Below are 16,827 nucleotides of genomic sequence, written 5' to 3'. Positions count from 1 at the left end.
ACTATCAATCACAAAAGTTACTGGCCCTATTATTGCTCTAAAAATATTTTTGGAATACTAAGTCTTTGATCATCGAGTAATATCCACTTTACAACTAATTTTTTATGAATCTTATCCTACCGTATGATCCCAATCATGTTTTTTACCTCAATTTTTATGCATAACACATCTTTTTATAAATTATTACCAATCCTTTTGTTATTAAACAATGTTATTTGAAATTTTGAATCTATCTATCTATTTATTTACTTATATATTATATTACATAAAAATGATAATGTCTTTTTTATTTTGATAATGTTATTTTTTTTATAAATTTATATATAATACAATACCAAAAGTTTACGTAAAAAATATATTATAATATTATTTAATTTGATAAATTAAAGACTAATTTATTATGAATTTAAATTTTAGAATATACATTGTCACCAAAAAAAAATTTTAGAATATACATTCAAATAAGTTTTTAAAAAAATTTTGCATTGGATATTTTTGTTTTAAAAAAAGGTAATTATGTTGAAATCTTTAAACTTTATAAAAATAAGATATATAGGTCTTTGCGTCATACTTTTAAAGATCTATTTGTCCAAATAAAAATAACATATATAACTAAAGTCAGGACTCATATATTTTACTTTTATAAAATTCAAGAATCTAAATGTAATAAAAAATTTTTAAAGACAAAATGTCTGATGCAAAATTTTTCAGGACCTATTTGTGTATATACATTATATCTAAATTTTACCAATAAATTATTACATACATAAGATTTGAGTCTCTAACACTTATTTAAACGAATAAATAAAATAATAATATTATGCATTTAAGTTTTTTTATAAACTAAGTTAAACAATAAAATTTGGAATAATGTTATTCATAATTAATTTTTATTGATATTCGATCAACTTAATTAGACTCGGTTAGTAAACAAATTTTAATGTGCAGTATTATTTACAAGAATAATACTATATATTCAAGTCTTTTATGAACTAAGTTTAACTAAATTAAATAATAAAATTTAGAATAATATTAATTATAATTGATTTGGTTATGTTAAACCAACTTAATTAACTAATGAGTTATAACTCAAATGGCATAATCTTTTTATAGGTGTCAGATTCAAGTTTTCCTATTTTTGGTAAAAAAAAAATTTAACAAAAAAATTTAAATATATAGTATTATTCCAATAATTATTGTCCATAAATTTCTGATTTTATTTTTAACTGAAACAAAAACGTTGGGATTTGGGGGGTTGGTGCATTGCAAAACCCTGAGTGTGAACTCCAACTTTAAGATAAACCCTCTCAGCTAAGCATAGCTGAGGAAGAAGAGGAAGAAGTAGTTACCACTTACCACTAACCATGTCAGCTTCAAAGCTCGCACTGTACGGATTCGGAACCACCCTGTTCCGTACCCATCGATTCCTCTCTTCTTCCTTTCTTCCCTTCTCTAAACCAATCCTTTTCCCTCTCAAACCCCCGCCACGCCGCCGCGCTTTTTCTTCATCCGCCGCTACCGCCGTCACCTCTGTCGACCAGGACAACCGCCTCCAAATCCACCATCCTTGGCCCGAATGGATCTCTTTCGTCGACCGTTTGAGTACCAAAGGCTATCTAACCAAATCCTCTTCTTCTGGCGATGATGGAGACGACGCCGTTTACGTCAACATGAACCTCTTGAAGGATGCCTGTCTCAGCTTCGGTCGTGACCGCTACGATCTTTTCAGGTGCGTTTTCTTCTCTCTCTCTCTCTCTCTCTCTCTCTCTCTCATTTATATATTTGCGTCTCATTAGATTATTGGAATGCGAGAAAGTACTTAATTTTTAAGTTGAGTTTGCAGCGGGAAGCACATTTTTCATAACTAGCTTGAGTTCATGAGTAGTTTTCTTTACTTGTTTGGTGACAATGGAAGTTTTCTATTTGTTTCTGAAGTTGGTTATGTAAGAACTGAGAAAAATGCACATTGAGGAGGGTCTAAAGGGGAGGTTATTTAGCTATTTCAAACTCCAAATAAGCTAATGTTAACACACACACTACATTCAAGCATCAGCAATTTAGCATCATGGTATGTTAGAGTTAGAGTTTAGAATTAGCATCAAGTTCTTTTGCTTCTTATGCATGCAGGTTGCTGTCCTCGAGTGATCTTCAAGCAATCGTGGAGGGAGGATGTCCTAATCTTCTCCGAAAAGCTGTAAATTCGGCTAAAAGGTTGAGAGCCCACCTGCAATTAGATGAAGGGGATGTATGTCAGTTCATTTTTTGATTTTTTGTTTCAAGCTTTAAGCTTTTAAAATGCATGACGTTCAAATGTTCCTGTTAATCCATACGATTTAGTTCTTTATTCTTCACTCAAGTTTATTGTTTTTGTTCAGGTCTGTAGTGCTTGCCACCTGCGAGGCTCCTGTGATAGGGCTTATGTGATTATGGAGACCCTTGGAGTTGATGCTCGAACTGTGGATGTAGTTAGAATACTTTTGTTCTACGCACTAGATCCAGTTGTTCTTTCTGGTGGAGAGAAACCCTCGGGGAGAGAACTTGTTGAATCATCTGTGCGAAAACTTCTCTCCCAGCTGATTGAGTTGAGTGAGTCATCTCCTGCTCCAGCTCCTCATGCTCCTGCTCGATCAAAGCCCACTGCCCAAAATGCTGTGGCAGAAGGCCAACCACTAACTTCAACAACTAGTAAATTTTCAAAAGAAGCGGAGATGAAGAAACATGACTGGATTTGCCAAAAGTGAGTCATACTAGCTGATGCAGTCATATCTTCAGTGAATTTATAGTTTTTCTCCACTTCCACAGTTCCACATGAAATTTGGAAGATATTCTTTGTTCATAAGCATGTTGCTCATGAATTCAAGCAAGTGATCTATCTACTATTTTTTTTATATATTAAAGCAACGTCATCTCTTTGACTCTTTCAAAATCTGTTGTCAGATGATTACCTATTTTACCTGTCTAATTAGGTTTCTCTCAAGCAAATTGCTTTAAGAGATATTGTTCATTCTGAAGAAAGCTGAAGTAATTTAGGCCTGTAGATACTTTACTCTACCTTTGTTAATAATGCTATACATGAATCAAGATGAAGAGCTTTCAAAATCTTGGTGCATATTTCCATGACTTTTTGACATCTGCAATTTACCTATTGGCCACCTAATAATTCATTTGTAACAGTTGATTCTCTCATTTTTGTTTGCTTCCATGTTTCCCGCAGATGCAATTTTATGAACTTCTCTAGGAATACAGAATGCTTAAATTGTAAAAAAAATAAGCCAAAGGATGTTGATCTGCCTACTAATCAAATGAGTAAAGGAGATTGGATATGTCCAGAGTAAGTCCTCTAGCTGCTTTACTTGCTTTTTACTAGCTTTTATCCCAGGGCATGGTCACGTTTTCCATTTATTTATGAAGGTTCCTTTTCTGAAGTCATATAATTTTGGTTCATAACAATAGCATTATATGAATTACCCTGTTCTATGATCTTTTTTTCTCTAACTTTTGTAGTTGACCATATGCAATTATGCATGTGTAACTGTTTCACTTGCTCCTTATGATCTGCTGACATATTCTTGTTGGTTTTGCTGCAGATGCAGTTTTATGAATTTTTCCAGAAATTTTCAGTGTCTAAAATGTAAGACAACCGGGCCCAAGAGGATCAATCTAGATGAAGTTGAAATGAAAAAAGGAGATTGGAATTGTCCACAGTGAGTCTCCTATCTTTTATATTGCTTTACTATTTTTGCTAACTGTTACATTTCCAGGGAATTGTTTATACCTTAGGATACCTTTGTGATAGAAAATGAATCATTATCTCTTTCCTGGATCAAAGGTGAATAAATCATATTGATAGCAACACTATAACTTGGGCACATTGATAACTTTGCACTCATTAACCCTTTTGATAATATATATTGCATTTAATTTCTTCTAGAGTTTTTCATGCTTCATCTGTTTCTCATTTTGGTTGGGATCATTTTGAAACTAAACACAACTCTATTTTTTTATAGATAGATAAATCCACCGATAAATGTTACAAACATTTATTTCGGAGTTCTCAATACCATCATTCTAGCTATTTATTTTATATATTTTTTAATTGATAACAAAAGAAAGAATATCATTACTATATTGAGAGAAAAGTACAAATGGGTGGAGGAAAGAGTTTCTACAAACCATTGGAAATACAAACAAGTTCGGAAGCTTCAATGAACTGCAACTTCCAATCTCTCATCATGTTTGAGAGGGAAAGTCATCTGAAAAAATAATATATTTTAGACACATAGATGCTAAACACCTTTTTCTAACCCAAACAAACAACTTTTCCTGTGAATCTGTCATGAAATGTACGAAGACTGTTCTAGCCAAATGCTCCAAATAGTGGAATATATTGCACATTGCCACAAAAATTTAGCCTCTTTCTTTCTCCCAAAACCTGCAAACATCATCAAAAGAAACTGAGCTAGTGATATGAGACGCACCCACAATTCTCGGAACACGCTGAACAAAGAACTCCACAAAGAATGCTATTTATTATATTTTATAACCCAGGATTCTTGAATTGTCTAAACCCTATCGAACAGCTGCAGTTGGCACTATTTTAGGATGCGGTCTTTCTTTGCACTAAAATGGTGAAACATACAACTTAGATGTCAAAAGTTATCATCTATTAAGCTTGTTCATATGATATACTCGTCCAATCGCTAGAATACATACACACAATCTCATGTTATGTAAATATTTTAGTATACAGTAGAATTGTGTGTTTCTATAAGCTCTGTGGATCCTCTATTGTTGTGCTGTGTAATTTATTATATGCATTTTTCAGCTGTCTTTGTTTTATAATGTTGGGATGATGGTTTTGTCCTTTTGAGCTTGTGGATGAATGGATTGTTATATATATTATTGTTTTAATTGACAAAACCATGCCCTGCATTTGCCTACTATTGCATTTGGTATCATACTAGCTACCAACATTGCTAATCTGTAATCACACAGCTCTCATTCGCAAGCATCCTTTAACTTAAAGCTTAAAGGAGCTTTGGCTTGAGTACCAGCAAAGGCTGGATTCATAGCACTAACAGATTAGGAACAGAATTCGTGAATGTTGACTTATAAGCAATAGTTTCAAGAATTTTCTCGTTTATATAGGTGCGGGTTCATGAATTTCGCTAGTAAATCGAAGTGTTTGCGTTGCTCTGAGCAAAGACCCAAGAAACATCCCGGGGACTGGAGTTGCTCCAAGTAAGTTCTCTTTCTCCACCTGACCCTCGAGTTTCTTGTTTTATATGTTGCTTTGTGTATTATGTGGAAATTCATATTGACTTTCAAAGTTTGGTTTAAAAAATTGTTAATAGGATTTCTATTGTATGTAGGTGTGGTTTCATGAATTTTGCTAGTAAAGTGAAGTGCTTGCATTGTCAAGAGCCAAGTCCTAGTTCCAACAAATATCAACATCCCGGGGATTGGAGTTGTCCTAAGTGAGTTTATTGTTTCTTCTTCTTCTCCTTTCCTTCTCTTTTATCGTCAAGAATTTTCTAGTATGCTCTTACATACTTAATGTGTGCTCCAGGAACATTCATGGCTACTCATTTTGTGTTATATAATTTTGAAACAGCATAAATGAAAATAAGTGGCTATAGATGTTTTTGAATTACATATTAAACGTGTTTAAGGAGCATACAAGTCCACCTGATCCTGTTGTCTCTTCTCTTTTCCTAGCATGCTAAAGTTTGTTGTTTCATATTACTTGGTTAGGTGTAATTTCTACAATTATGCAAGAAATAAGAATTGTCTGAAGTGCAACATTGAACGACCTAAAGAGCAACCAACCAATGAGCATGAGGAGCATGTTTGGAAAAGATCATATTGATGAAGAGATCCATAGGGCGGCATTTGCATGGTGGAGTCAAATGTGGGTTTTCTTTCCAGTTTATTTTATAGTCATTTCATTAGAAAGATACACATCTGCAATATAATCAGAGAGAGTTATTTGAATGTAATTGAAGATGTTTAATATGATCATGTACAGATCTAGAAGCAAATTTAACGATGTGTAATGTACCATCACTAATATATCTGGAGTTGGATTGAATCTCGTGAAATGTGAATGTTCCAACTTAATAAGGAAGAAATATACGAAGACGAAAATTCATGTCAATTGAAGTATCAATTCGAGCAATTGTAAGATCAAGCAAAAGAGTAGTATTTTTATTTCTCTCGTTATGTTTTAGTCTTGCTATATTCCCAATATGATAATTGAGGAATATAGCAAATAAAAGGGAGCACATTAGTCGAACCCTTAAACTCTAACTAATATGGAGGAATATTTATCTTGAAAATAATAGTAACAAAAAACCAGCATTCCAAAATCCACTATAAGAATCAACCTGAGTCAGCAGATGCATTCAACAAAATAAATCCAAAACTCCCTTCGGCTATTTGGCAGCCATCAAAAGTAATTACAGCTCCGACTCCTATCAATAATTATTGCCACAGAAATACAATAGTAACAAGAATCATGGCCTCTTTCATTTTCTTCTTCTTCTCCATGTTCTCTATCTTTTCTTCACACGCGATATCTTTTGTTTTGACATCAAGTGTCATCATCACACGCTTTAGCATAAAAAAGACAATTTTGAATTTTTGATGTGTGGAACTGCTTCTAATAGATAACGAGATAAATAATAATTACCAAAAAAAAAAAAAAGATAACGAGATAAATTGGGAAGTTTAAACTTTAGATGGATAACCTAAATCGATTTCGCTTAGGTTGTAATCTGAAAAGGAAATAAAGATAAAAAGGAAAATCAGAAGAGGCGACACACATTTTAGAAGTTGGATTTGTTTTTAAGGTGGAATAGAAAACCGTATAGCTTATGAATACATCCTTAATCCCCACTTAAATTCGTTTTACTACAGCTCTTGGAGAATTCGGTCAAATAAACAACAGTTCACGGTTGCTAATGATAAATGTCAACAGTCATGGGAATTAGTTAGATACTCCACCTACATAAATAAAGAAAAACAAGTTGCACAGTTTAGGAATAGCAGGGAAACCATAACAAAATTATTAACAATTGTGAAAATCAAAAGTGCAAACTTAATTGAATAAAATTGAGATAGTCAAAACATTAGTGATAGTGAGGTCATGGCAATGCCAAAGTCCTCTGCCCCAGCATATAGAGAATTTATATAACTATTCTAAATATTCAACAACAATAGAAATGTAATTTTAATTTGAGATGTATTTTACCTTTTATCTATTCAATAAGCCTCTAGCAATTATTTCCCGAAGGAGTTTTTCTGCCGTATCATTCTCATCTTTTTCAAACAAAGCTCAAATAATGGTTTCAAAAGTCACAGCATCAGGAATGCAATCATCATGTTCCTTTTTTGACAACAGGGCCAATGCATCTTCAAACAGACCCTCTCTAGAAAGACTATTGATCATAATATTGTATGTCTGGACGTCTAGACAATAGCCTCTAACGGGAAGATCCTGAAAAATCTCCTCAGCATGTTTAAGTTTTCCACTTTTACATAGGCCATCAATAAGTATGTTGTATGAGTGTATATTTGGTTAATGCCAATCTCTTCCATTTTACTGAATAACACAAGTGCCTTGTCAAGTAGTCGGTTTTTGCACAAGGCATCTATCAAGAAATTGTAAATGAATATAGAAGGTTGACCTTTATCATGCATCTCAATAAAAAGCTCCAAAGCACCGGAGATTCTCTTTGATTTGCCCAAGCCATCAATAAGAGTGTTGTAAGTTACCGTGTTAGGAATTAAGTTCTTGCGACACAAGTTTAGATGTACAAAACTACAAACTAAAATCAAGGCAAGAGAAATATTGATACAGAAATGTATCTGCTTTGAAATACTTAGGTGGCCAAACCACACTCATTTAAGCAGGTCAAAATCCAGTGTAAAGCAAATATTGCCAATCTCCATAGAGAAGTCATTGATCAACAAGCAAACTAACATAAAATTTGAAGTTGGGAAACCATAACCGAATTATTAACACACTCATATTTTAGAACCACATATTTTTCATAATAATGTAATTTTCCTTATACAGAATGCAACGGATTTGCAAATGTTTATAGCACTCTTTTTTGTTTTTCTTAGTTTGTAGCATGATAATAGTTAAGATATATGATCACATAGGATAACAGTAAAGAACTATTAATTACTATAAGAGTAATACCTCAAATAGGTCCCCAAGAAATTTACCATCCGACAGTTTTGTCCCCCACAAAATTTAACTAAGATTTCGACCCTGAGGTTCTCAGATATCCCCCAAATACTTCTCCAAAACCGTTTGATTCGGTTAAAGTGGTGACGTGTTAGGTTAACTGTGACATGTCACCTTTAGGACATTTTGGTCCCCATCCACGTTGGACAAAACGACGTCGTATTGGAACCAGGGGCAAAACAACGTCGTTTCGGGGAGGACAAATTCGTCTCCCACTTAGACAGAGAATGCAAACGGCGCCGTTTTCATGTGGGGGACCTATTTTCCTTATAATAGTATCTTAGGGGACCTATTTGACCTATAATTCGTGATGTTAAAAGAAGCTATATTTACTTCAACGCAAACCTTAAAAACACATTGACATTGGTCCGTTCATTTATCAAAATGGTAACATAAACCTGAGAACCCAAACATGTTAATCACACAAATATTTGGCTTCAATAGCAACACAAACCAAATCAAGTCAAAAGAAGGTTTATTTTCTTCAACACAAACTAAACGAAACCATTCTAAATAACATAACGTCTTCTTCCTCCAACAGAACAAAAGGTGGTAACATAACTAAGACAACAACTTTCACACTAATTATTAGAAGCATCATTTTTTGAAAGACTGGTTCAACCCTCGTGTTGGAATGAATTTGAACAACTTAAATACTGTGCCACTGGTTGCAGCTGATATTGTCTCAGCACTAACACTCCCTGAATTCTCGGCCCTAATTACTGTCTCCTTTGGACGTCTAAAAGAAAGCTGAACTTGGAATAAACAGTATTGTTATCACCATGTTTTAGCAATACTGAAATTTTGTGTGAAACATGGTGATAATAATACTATTTATTCCAAGCTTAGCTTTCTTTTAGACGTTCAAAGGAGACAGTAATTAGGGCCGAGAATTCGGGGAGTGTTAGTGTTGAGACAATATCACCTGCAACTAGTGGCACAGTATCTAAGTTGTTTAAATTCATTCCAACACGAGGGTTGAACCAGTCTTTTAAGAAATGATGCTTCTAAGAATTAGTGTGAAAGTTGTTGTCTTAGTTATATTACCACCTTTTGTTATGTTGGAGGACGAAGATGTTATGTTATTTAGAATGGTTTCGTTTAGTTTGTGTTGAAGAAAATAAACCTTCTTTTGACTTGATTTGGTTTGTGTTGCTATTGAAGCCAAATATTTGTGTGGTTAACATGTTTGGGTTCTCAGGTTTATGTTACCATTTTGATAAATGAACAGATCAATGTCAATGTGTTTTTAAGGTTTGCGTTGAAGTAAATATAACTTCTTTTGACATCACGAATTATAGGTCAAATAGGTCTCCTAAGATACTATTATAAGGCAAATAGGTCCCCCACATGAAAACGGCGCCGTTTGCATTTTCTGTCTAAGTGGGGACGAATTTGTCCTTCCCGAAACGACGTCGTTTTGCCCCTGGTTCCAATACGACGTCGTTTTGCCCCTGGTTCCAATACGACGTCGTTTTATCCAGCGTAGATGGGGACCAAAATGTCCTAAAGGTAACATGTCACGGTTAACCTGACACGTCACCACTTTAACCGAATCAAACGGTTTTGGGGGCGTATCTGGGGGATATCTGAGAACCTCAAGATCGAAATCTTAGTTAAATTTTGTGGGGGACAAAACTGTCGGATGATAAATTTCTTGGGGACCTATTTGGGGTATTACTCTTACTATAAAGAGATCTTAAACACTAAACCTGTAAGCTACAACTAGGAATATCCTCTAAAGAATCAATAAAGCATAGTGGGATTAAAAAGGATGATAACAATTACAAAAATTGAAAGCTCAAAATTAATTGAATAAAAATGAGATAGTCAAGACATCAGTGGTATTGATGTTATGGCATTGCCAAAGTTCTCTGACCCAACAGATACAGAATTTACAGAACTATGATACATATTCAGCAATAATAGAGATGTGATTTCAATTTGAGTTGATGTATCTTCCTTTCTTTCATCCATTCAATAAGCCTCTAGCAATCATTTCCCGAAGAAGTTTCTCCGCTCTGTCATTCTCACCTTTTCCAAACAAAGCACGAATAATGATTTCAAAAGTCATAGCATTTGGTAAGCAACCGTTGTCTTCCATTTCTGACAGCAGGGCCAATGCTTCTTTAGATAAGCCCTCTTTGCAGAGCCCATTGATCATAATATTGTATGTCCTCACATTTGGATGATAGTTTTTAATGGAGAGATCTTGAAAAATCTCTTTTGCATCTGTAAGTCTTCCACATTTGCATAGGCCATCAATAAGTATATTATACGTGCATATATCTGGATCAATGCCACTCTCTTTCATTTGATTAAATAACACAAGTGCCTTGTCAAGTTGTTTGATATTGAACATCCCATCCAACAAGGAATTGTAAGTGATTATATTAGCAGGTTGACCTTTATTATGCATCTCAACAAGAAGCTTTGAAGCACAAGAGATTCTCCTTGATTTTCCCAAGCCATCAATTAGAGTATTGTAAGTTACCGTGTCAGGAACCAAGTTCTTGCGACGCATCTCGTCAAAGAGATTCAAGGCATCGTCCATCAATTTACTTTTGCACAAGCCATTAATAATAATATTGTAACTTCGGATATCAGGAGCCATTCCTATCTGGGTCATTGTGTCGAATATACATTTTGCCTTGTTTAATTCGTTAACCAAGCAATACCCGTCCATTAAACAATGATAAGTAACCACATCTCTTTTCACACCATCTTTTGTCATCACAGCCAACACACTCTTAGCATCTTTGATATTTCCCTCCTTACATAGTCCATCAATCAAAGTATTATAGGTATGAACATTTGGAGTAATGTTGTTCAGCATCATATGATTTAGTAAATCAATGGCTTCCTTAAGTTGACCCACAAGGCACAATCCAAAAATTAGAGTGGTATAGGTGATAACATTAGGAGAAATTCCCTTAGCAAGCATTTCAGAATAGAAATGAAAAGCCTGACTTACAAGTGTATCCTTGCACAGGCTATCAATAATTGCGCTATACATGAAGACATCAGGAACAATGCCATACTGTGGGATCTTTCTCAACACTTGAATAGCAGCTGCTGTGTGTCCGGTCTTACAGAGCCCATCAATCAAGGTGGTATAAGTGATTTGATTAAACTGAAATCCTTGAGCCAGCATTCTGTCGTGAAAGTGCAGTGCTTTTTCAACCTTACCACATAGACAGAGACCTTTAATGAGTGTAGTCAATGTTATTGTATTTGGCTGAAAACCCATCCTGAAAATCATGGCGAATACAGAGAAAGCGAGAGTGGTCCGACCCATGCCGCAGTAACAATTGATTAAAATATTCATAGTAACTATGCTGGGCGCAACTCCCCTGGCTTGCAATTGCTGAAAAAGGGAAATGGCGGTGGGGAAATGGTGCGTCTTGGCAAGAGACCCCAAAATCTGGTTAAATTGGATGATGGATGGAGGGCGACGCATAGAGAGCATGCGAGTGAAGGAATCAACAGCTTCATCAACATGGCGAGGGGATGTGAGCTCAGAATGAGAGTGAAGGCTTGACATTGAACATGAACAGGAAGGAAAGCGAAAAGGGAAAACATAGGGCACAAGAAAAGAGGGGATATGAAGAGAGAAGCTGAACCTCGAGAATGATGCTGCTCGCAACATGTTTGTGTAAAATCCGATCAAATGAGAAGAAGGATTTGGAAGAGAAAAGAGCGAATTGAATGGTGGAAACAATCACTGTCATGGAAACAAAGGTTGGTTGAGACTTGATAGTTGACACCAAAGCAAAGAACCATGATAATGAGATTGGAGTTGATTTCTATTATTTTTCTAACAGCATAGCCGATTATCTAAAAGTTAGATAATTATATAAAAATATTTAAAAATCTTATTATACTTTCAAATTAAGGAATTTAATTAAATTCTCGAGTAAACACAAGAAAAAAAAGTAAAAACACACAAAAGTTTTTCAAAAGAGACGCTAAATTAAAAAAAAAAATCTTATAGATATATAAATTGATTAAGAATATGGTTTATATGTATATTAAAATAAATTAATACAATTACAAGAGATATATTAAAATATTATTAAAATTTATTAGTTCTAAAAATATAAAATAAAATATATTGTTAAATTATTAAATTAAAAGAATTAAATTAAAAAATTAAATTAATAATTAAATAATAACAAAAATTAATAAATTTTGATAGTTTATAATATTTTTTTAATTACAAAACTATCACCTCTTTAATATATGGTTCATTGGTTCATATGTGAGCACTACTGTTGTGGATTGTGACAATAATTAATTTTTAATTTAATTTTAATAAAATAAAAAATATTTTATATAACCGTGGACCACTTTTTATATAATAATCCTAGACTATGTAAAGAAACTCCAGTCAAATATTTTGGTCATTTTCGCATTTAAAACATTTTCAAGAAACCTGCAAAATTTAGGAAAAATACATAGGAACCTAGAACATAAATCATTCTAATTTCTAAACTTTAGCAAATATATAAATATTGAATTTTTTATTAAAAAAATTCAAACATCTAATCGTATGTGTTTTACAAGACAAAAATTTATATGTAGTTACTTTTTATATAAAATTAATAATTAAAAATTATTAAATAATAATTTAATTAAATATGTAAAATTATGTAATAATTTTCAGTTGCTATTAAAGTACTGCACGTGAATTTTTACTTTGTTTTTACAATGATTATGCACAATTGCACAAAATAAATGTGTATTAATGTAAAAAATAATTTTTACTTACGTGATTTAGAAGTAATAATAATATAATATTATTATATTCCTTCCCCCTATACCCTATATACTCTAAAACGGCTAAGGGTGAAGGAGTTATACTTTAGTTGTTAGAACCGAATCGGTAGTCGAATTGGTTAAATTATTGATTTATTGATTTATTAGTTCAACCAAAAAGTTAGGGCAATTCACCCAAATAAATAAAGTACTTGAAATGTTTACCCAAATACACAAATCTGAATCATGTTATTTGTATGTGCAAAAATCACTTCTATGTAATCCGTGGCAACCCACCACGGTTTTTGAATTATACATAATCCGTGGCTGCAAGGGACGGTTTATGAGAAAATTTTGTTCTTTGTAAATCGTGGGAGGTTCCAGCGGTTTATGAAGTTGGAATGGAAGGCATAAACCGTGGTAGGCTACCACGGTTTATGAAAAAAACGAATTAAATATAAAACCCTGTAACCCACCGCGGTTTATGAATACTGCGCAATAAACAGAAACCCCTATAGCCTCCCACGATTTATGTGTTAGGGGTTATAAATACCTAATCCGTTGAAGCTCGGCACAGATCATTTGTCCCAGCAAAAAAATTCTGAAGCTTGTTGTGTTGAGAGGATTTGGGAAAAGCTTAGAAGGTTTGAACGAGGCGTGGGTGGTGGAGCCAATAGAGGGTGAGGATCGCTTGTACCGACTAAATGGCGTTGCTCACGTGGCAAGATATATCGACGAAGAGGTTAGTTATTATTATTGTTATTATTATTATTATTAAAATTCTTATAAATATAAATATTGATATTATTAGGATTATTGTTAGTAAAAATAATTTATGATGTTTATTTTTATTGTTATTTTGATTAATATTATTTATATAAATATTGATATTATTATGGTTACTGTAAATTAAAATTTTATTGTTTATATAAAAATCAATATTTTTATGGTTATTCTTAGTAAAAATATTTTATTATTTTTATTTTTATTGTTGTTGTTATTAATATTGTTTATATAAATGTTGATATTATTATCGGTATTGTTAGTAAAAATATTTTATTATGTTTATTTATTTTGTTATTCTGATTAATAGTATTTTTGTAAATATCGCTATTATTATGGTTATTGTTAGTTAAAATATTTTATTACTTTATTTTTATTGTAATCATGAGTACATAGTACTCGTAGTTTCATTGTTAATATCATAATAAGAGAATCAATAAAACTAATGTGAGTATTCTAATAATTTTTTTTAAATTATATTTGATGTTATTAGTAATGGTTGTATGTTGAGTGATTTTGTTACCCACATCTTGCAGCCTAGTAGGGTTATTAGCGCCCTTAGGAGACAACAGAATATGCCCTTACATGACCGGATTATACCGTATCTTGAGACCGCGGGCTTGTATCATTTGGCTAGGCTAAACAGTCAGTGGTTCTGGGTTGATGAGCCTCTCCTTAGCGCATTTATTGAGCGGTGGCGTCCTGAGACCCACACCTTCCACATGCCCTTTGGTGAGTGCACCATTACTTTGCAGGATGTGGCATATCAGCTGGGTTTGCCGATCGATGGTGCGCCCGTTAGTGGGTGCCTGACTGAGTTTGAGAATCTGATGGAACACGGTAGACCAGCATGGGTGTGGTTCCGGGAGTTGTTTGGGGAGTTACCTCCATAGAGTAAAGTAAAGCAGATGACAGTGTGCTACACATGGTTCCATGAGAGGTTCCGGGTTCTCCCAGCAGATGCTAGTGATGAGACCGTGCGTATATACGCACGTGCTTATATTCTGATGCTGTTGTCGTCTCAGCTGTTTGCGGACAAGAATGCAAACCGGGTCCACCTTCGCTGGTTGCCTTATTTGGCATCGTTGGACGACTTGGGTAGATATAGCTGGGGCTCGGCTGCACTGGCCTGCTTGTATAGATGTCTTTGTCGTGGGACAAATCGAAACGTTGTCAACTTGGCTGGGCCGCTACAGCTGCTACAGTCTTGGATTTTCTTGAGGTTTTCCACTCTGAGGCCCACTGGGTTTGACCGATTCGGGTTTCCCCTTGCTTCCAGGTAGGGTTTATTATTTTCGATTCATAAATTGTTGAACATCATGTGTTATGCTTTGTTTTGACATCATTTCAATTAAAATTGTAGGTGGGCCAATTTTATGCCGAGGAACGATGCAGGGGCACAAAGATTAGTTTCCGCACGCCTTGCATTGGATCGATTGCGTGTCCACGATGTGAGTCATTTATTTATTGCTGATACTTGAACTGGTTTTTGTTAAATGTCATTGTCTGATGAAACTCTTACTGTTTCGATATAGTTTGTGTGGGAGCCTTATTCTTCTGTTGAGGTTGCTGATGTCATTCATCCGGAGATACTAGTTGACCAGCACCGTAGGCTTCTGTCGCTTGTTGTAGTACCTTTACCGTAACCGCAGCATCTGCCCTAACCAAAGGAAGAATCCTCGCACAGATAACGTGGTAATCCAGCTGACGGTGATCACTTGAAATAGAGGTTGCCAAGCATGTGTGTGGCCCGTTGTACCTCCTAACCTCCCAAGTGCCCTTTCGTGCACGCAGCGCTACACGAATCAACCAACTACAACCCTTGCCGAATTCCTTGCATTTTCCATGATACTTCAAATGATCTGATTCGATGACTCTGTACTCAACACCTCGCCGGATGCTATAGTCCTTGACACTCAGCACAGCTTCATCTTTATTCTGGAATGATTGCCCAATCTGAAATTCTGTAGAAGAGCCCCCCACTGTGTTACCACCGTCTTCCTGTTGACCAAGAGCATCCAAGTTTAGTGTGGAGAAGTGTGGAGGGTACTTCTGAGAAGCAGAACTTGAAGGCCGATGCTGCGCATGTGGATCGGCACCTGCATCATCGTCGCTGTCACCTACGATATCAACAGGCTCCTGGTCAGAGTCATCGTCACACATTGCATTCTCTACTTGATCAGGTCCACCAAACCCTTCCATATAAGGTAACAGGCCACCACCGGTGCCCACAACGTAGGAGGCTCAAAGACTGCTGCATTCTCCAAAGGTACAGAACCAACAACCTCTGTTCGGTCTAAATCAGCAGCGAATGAAGGTGATGGAACTGGCGGAAGATACGGTCTGACCGCAGGCATTGAACTAGATGCACCTCCCGCGGCAGTAGAGCTAGGAACTGGAGCGGATGCCCCAGAACTATCGACATCGACCTCCAACTTCGCGAACAACTCATGGATTCTGATCTCCGGAAAACTCCTTACACAATAGAACAAAACCCTAATATCTTCATCAGCCTTAACCGCAAAGGTATCATACTGAACACCGGTCGAGACAACTGCGATGGAAATCTTGTAGAATAGTTTCTTCACCCACTTGCTACCCAACACGCCAAGCTTCTGCAAGATGCTGTTCTTCAAATCTGACAAACTCATTGACGAACTGATAAAAATACTCAGTGGTTCTCTGTCAGTGAACTTCACACCATAGCTTTTGCTTTTTTTAATTTTCCCAGAGCAATGCACTAAGGCAAGAAAACTCTCTTCCTCACTTGCCATTGTGAGAATGATCTCTAATGGAGCTTGAATCACCCACATATATATAGAGTTCCCCTTATTGTAAACCGTGGGAACTTACAAGGTTTTCTCGCCGTAATTGATCCTTCATAAACCGCTATAGACCACAAGGGTTTATGACCATTGCATTTGCTTCATAAACCGTGGTAGCCTACCACGTTTTATACCTTGCATGCCCACTTCATAAACTGCTGGAACCTCCCACGGTTTATACACAACCAAATTTCCCCATAAACC

The 16,827-nt window shown here is 35.1% G+C and overlaps 2 protein-coding genes across 2 annotated transcripts; one reads left to right on the top strand and one right to left on the bottom strand.

Moving 5' to 3' along the window:
* The first annotated feature begins 1,233 nt into the window (after positions 1-1,233).
* Positions 1,234-6,101, top strand: LOC107644214 (zinc finger (Ran-binding) family protein). Its single transcript, XM_016348023.3, has 8 exons — positions 1,234-1,729; positions 2,128-2,245; positions 2,376-2,737; positions 3,215-3,331; positions 3,588-3,704; positions 5,149-5,241; positions 5,373-5,477; positions 5,755-6,101. The coding sequence occupies exons 1-8, from the start codon at positions 1,365-1,367 to the stop codon at positions 5,867-5,869; spliced, it is 1,392 nt and encodes a 463-aa protein (XP_016203509.1). The 5' UTR covers positions 1,234-1,364; the 3' UTR covers positions 5,870-6,101.
* A 3,967-nt stretch (positions 6,102-10,068) lies between these two features.
* LOC107642089 (uncharacterized) lies at positions 10,069-12,050 on the bottom strand. Its single transcript, XM_088488437.1, has 2 exons — positions 11,881-12,050; positions 10,069-11,774 (listed from the first exon to the last, which is right to left on the bottom strand). The coding sequence occupies exons 1-2, from the start codon at positions 11,986-11,988 to the stop codon at positions 10,227-10,229; spliced, it is 1,656 nt and encodes a 551-aa protein (XP_088344563.1). The 5' UTR covers positions 11,989-12,050; the 3' UTR covers positions 10,069-10,226.
* Between the last annotated feature and the right edge of the window lie 4,777 nt (positions 12,051-16,827).

This window comes from Arachis ipaensis, chromosome B5 (assembly GCF_059453495.1).
Source record: "Arachis ipaensis isolate K30076 ecotype BB chromosome B5, ASM5945349v1, whole genome shotgun sequence".
NCBI classification, from domain to species: domain Eukaryota; kingdom Viridiplantae; phylum Streptophyta; class Magnoliopsida; order Fabales; family Fabaceae; genus Arachis; species Arachis ipaensis.
This window is presented reverse-complemented; position numbering and strand designations above follow the sequence as displayed.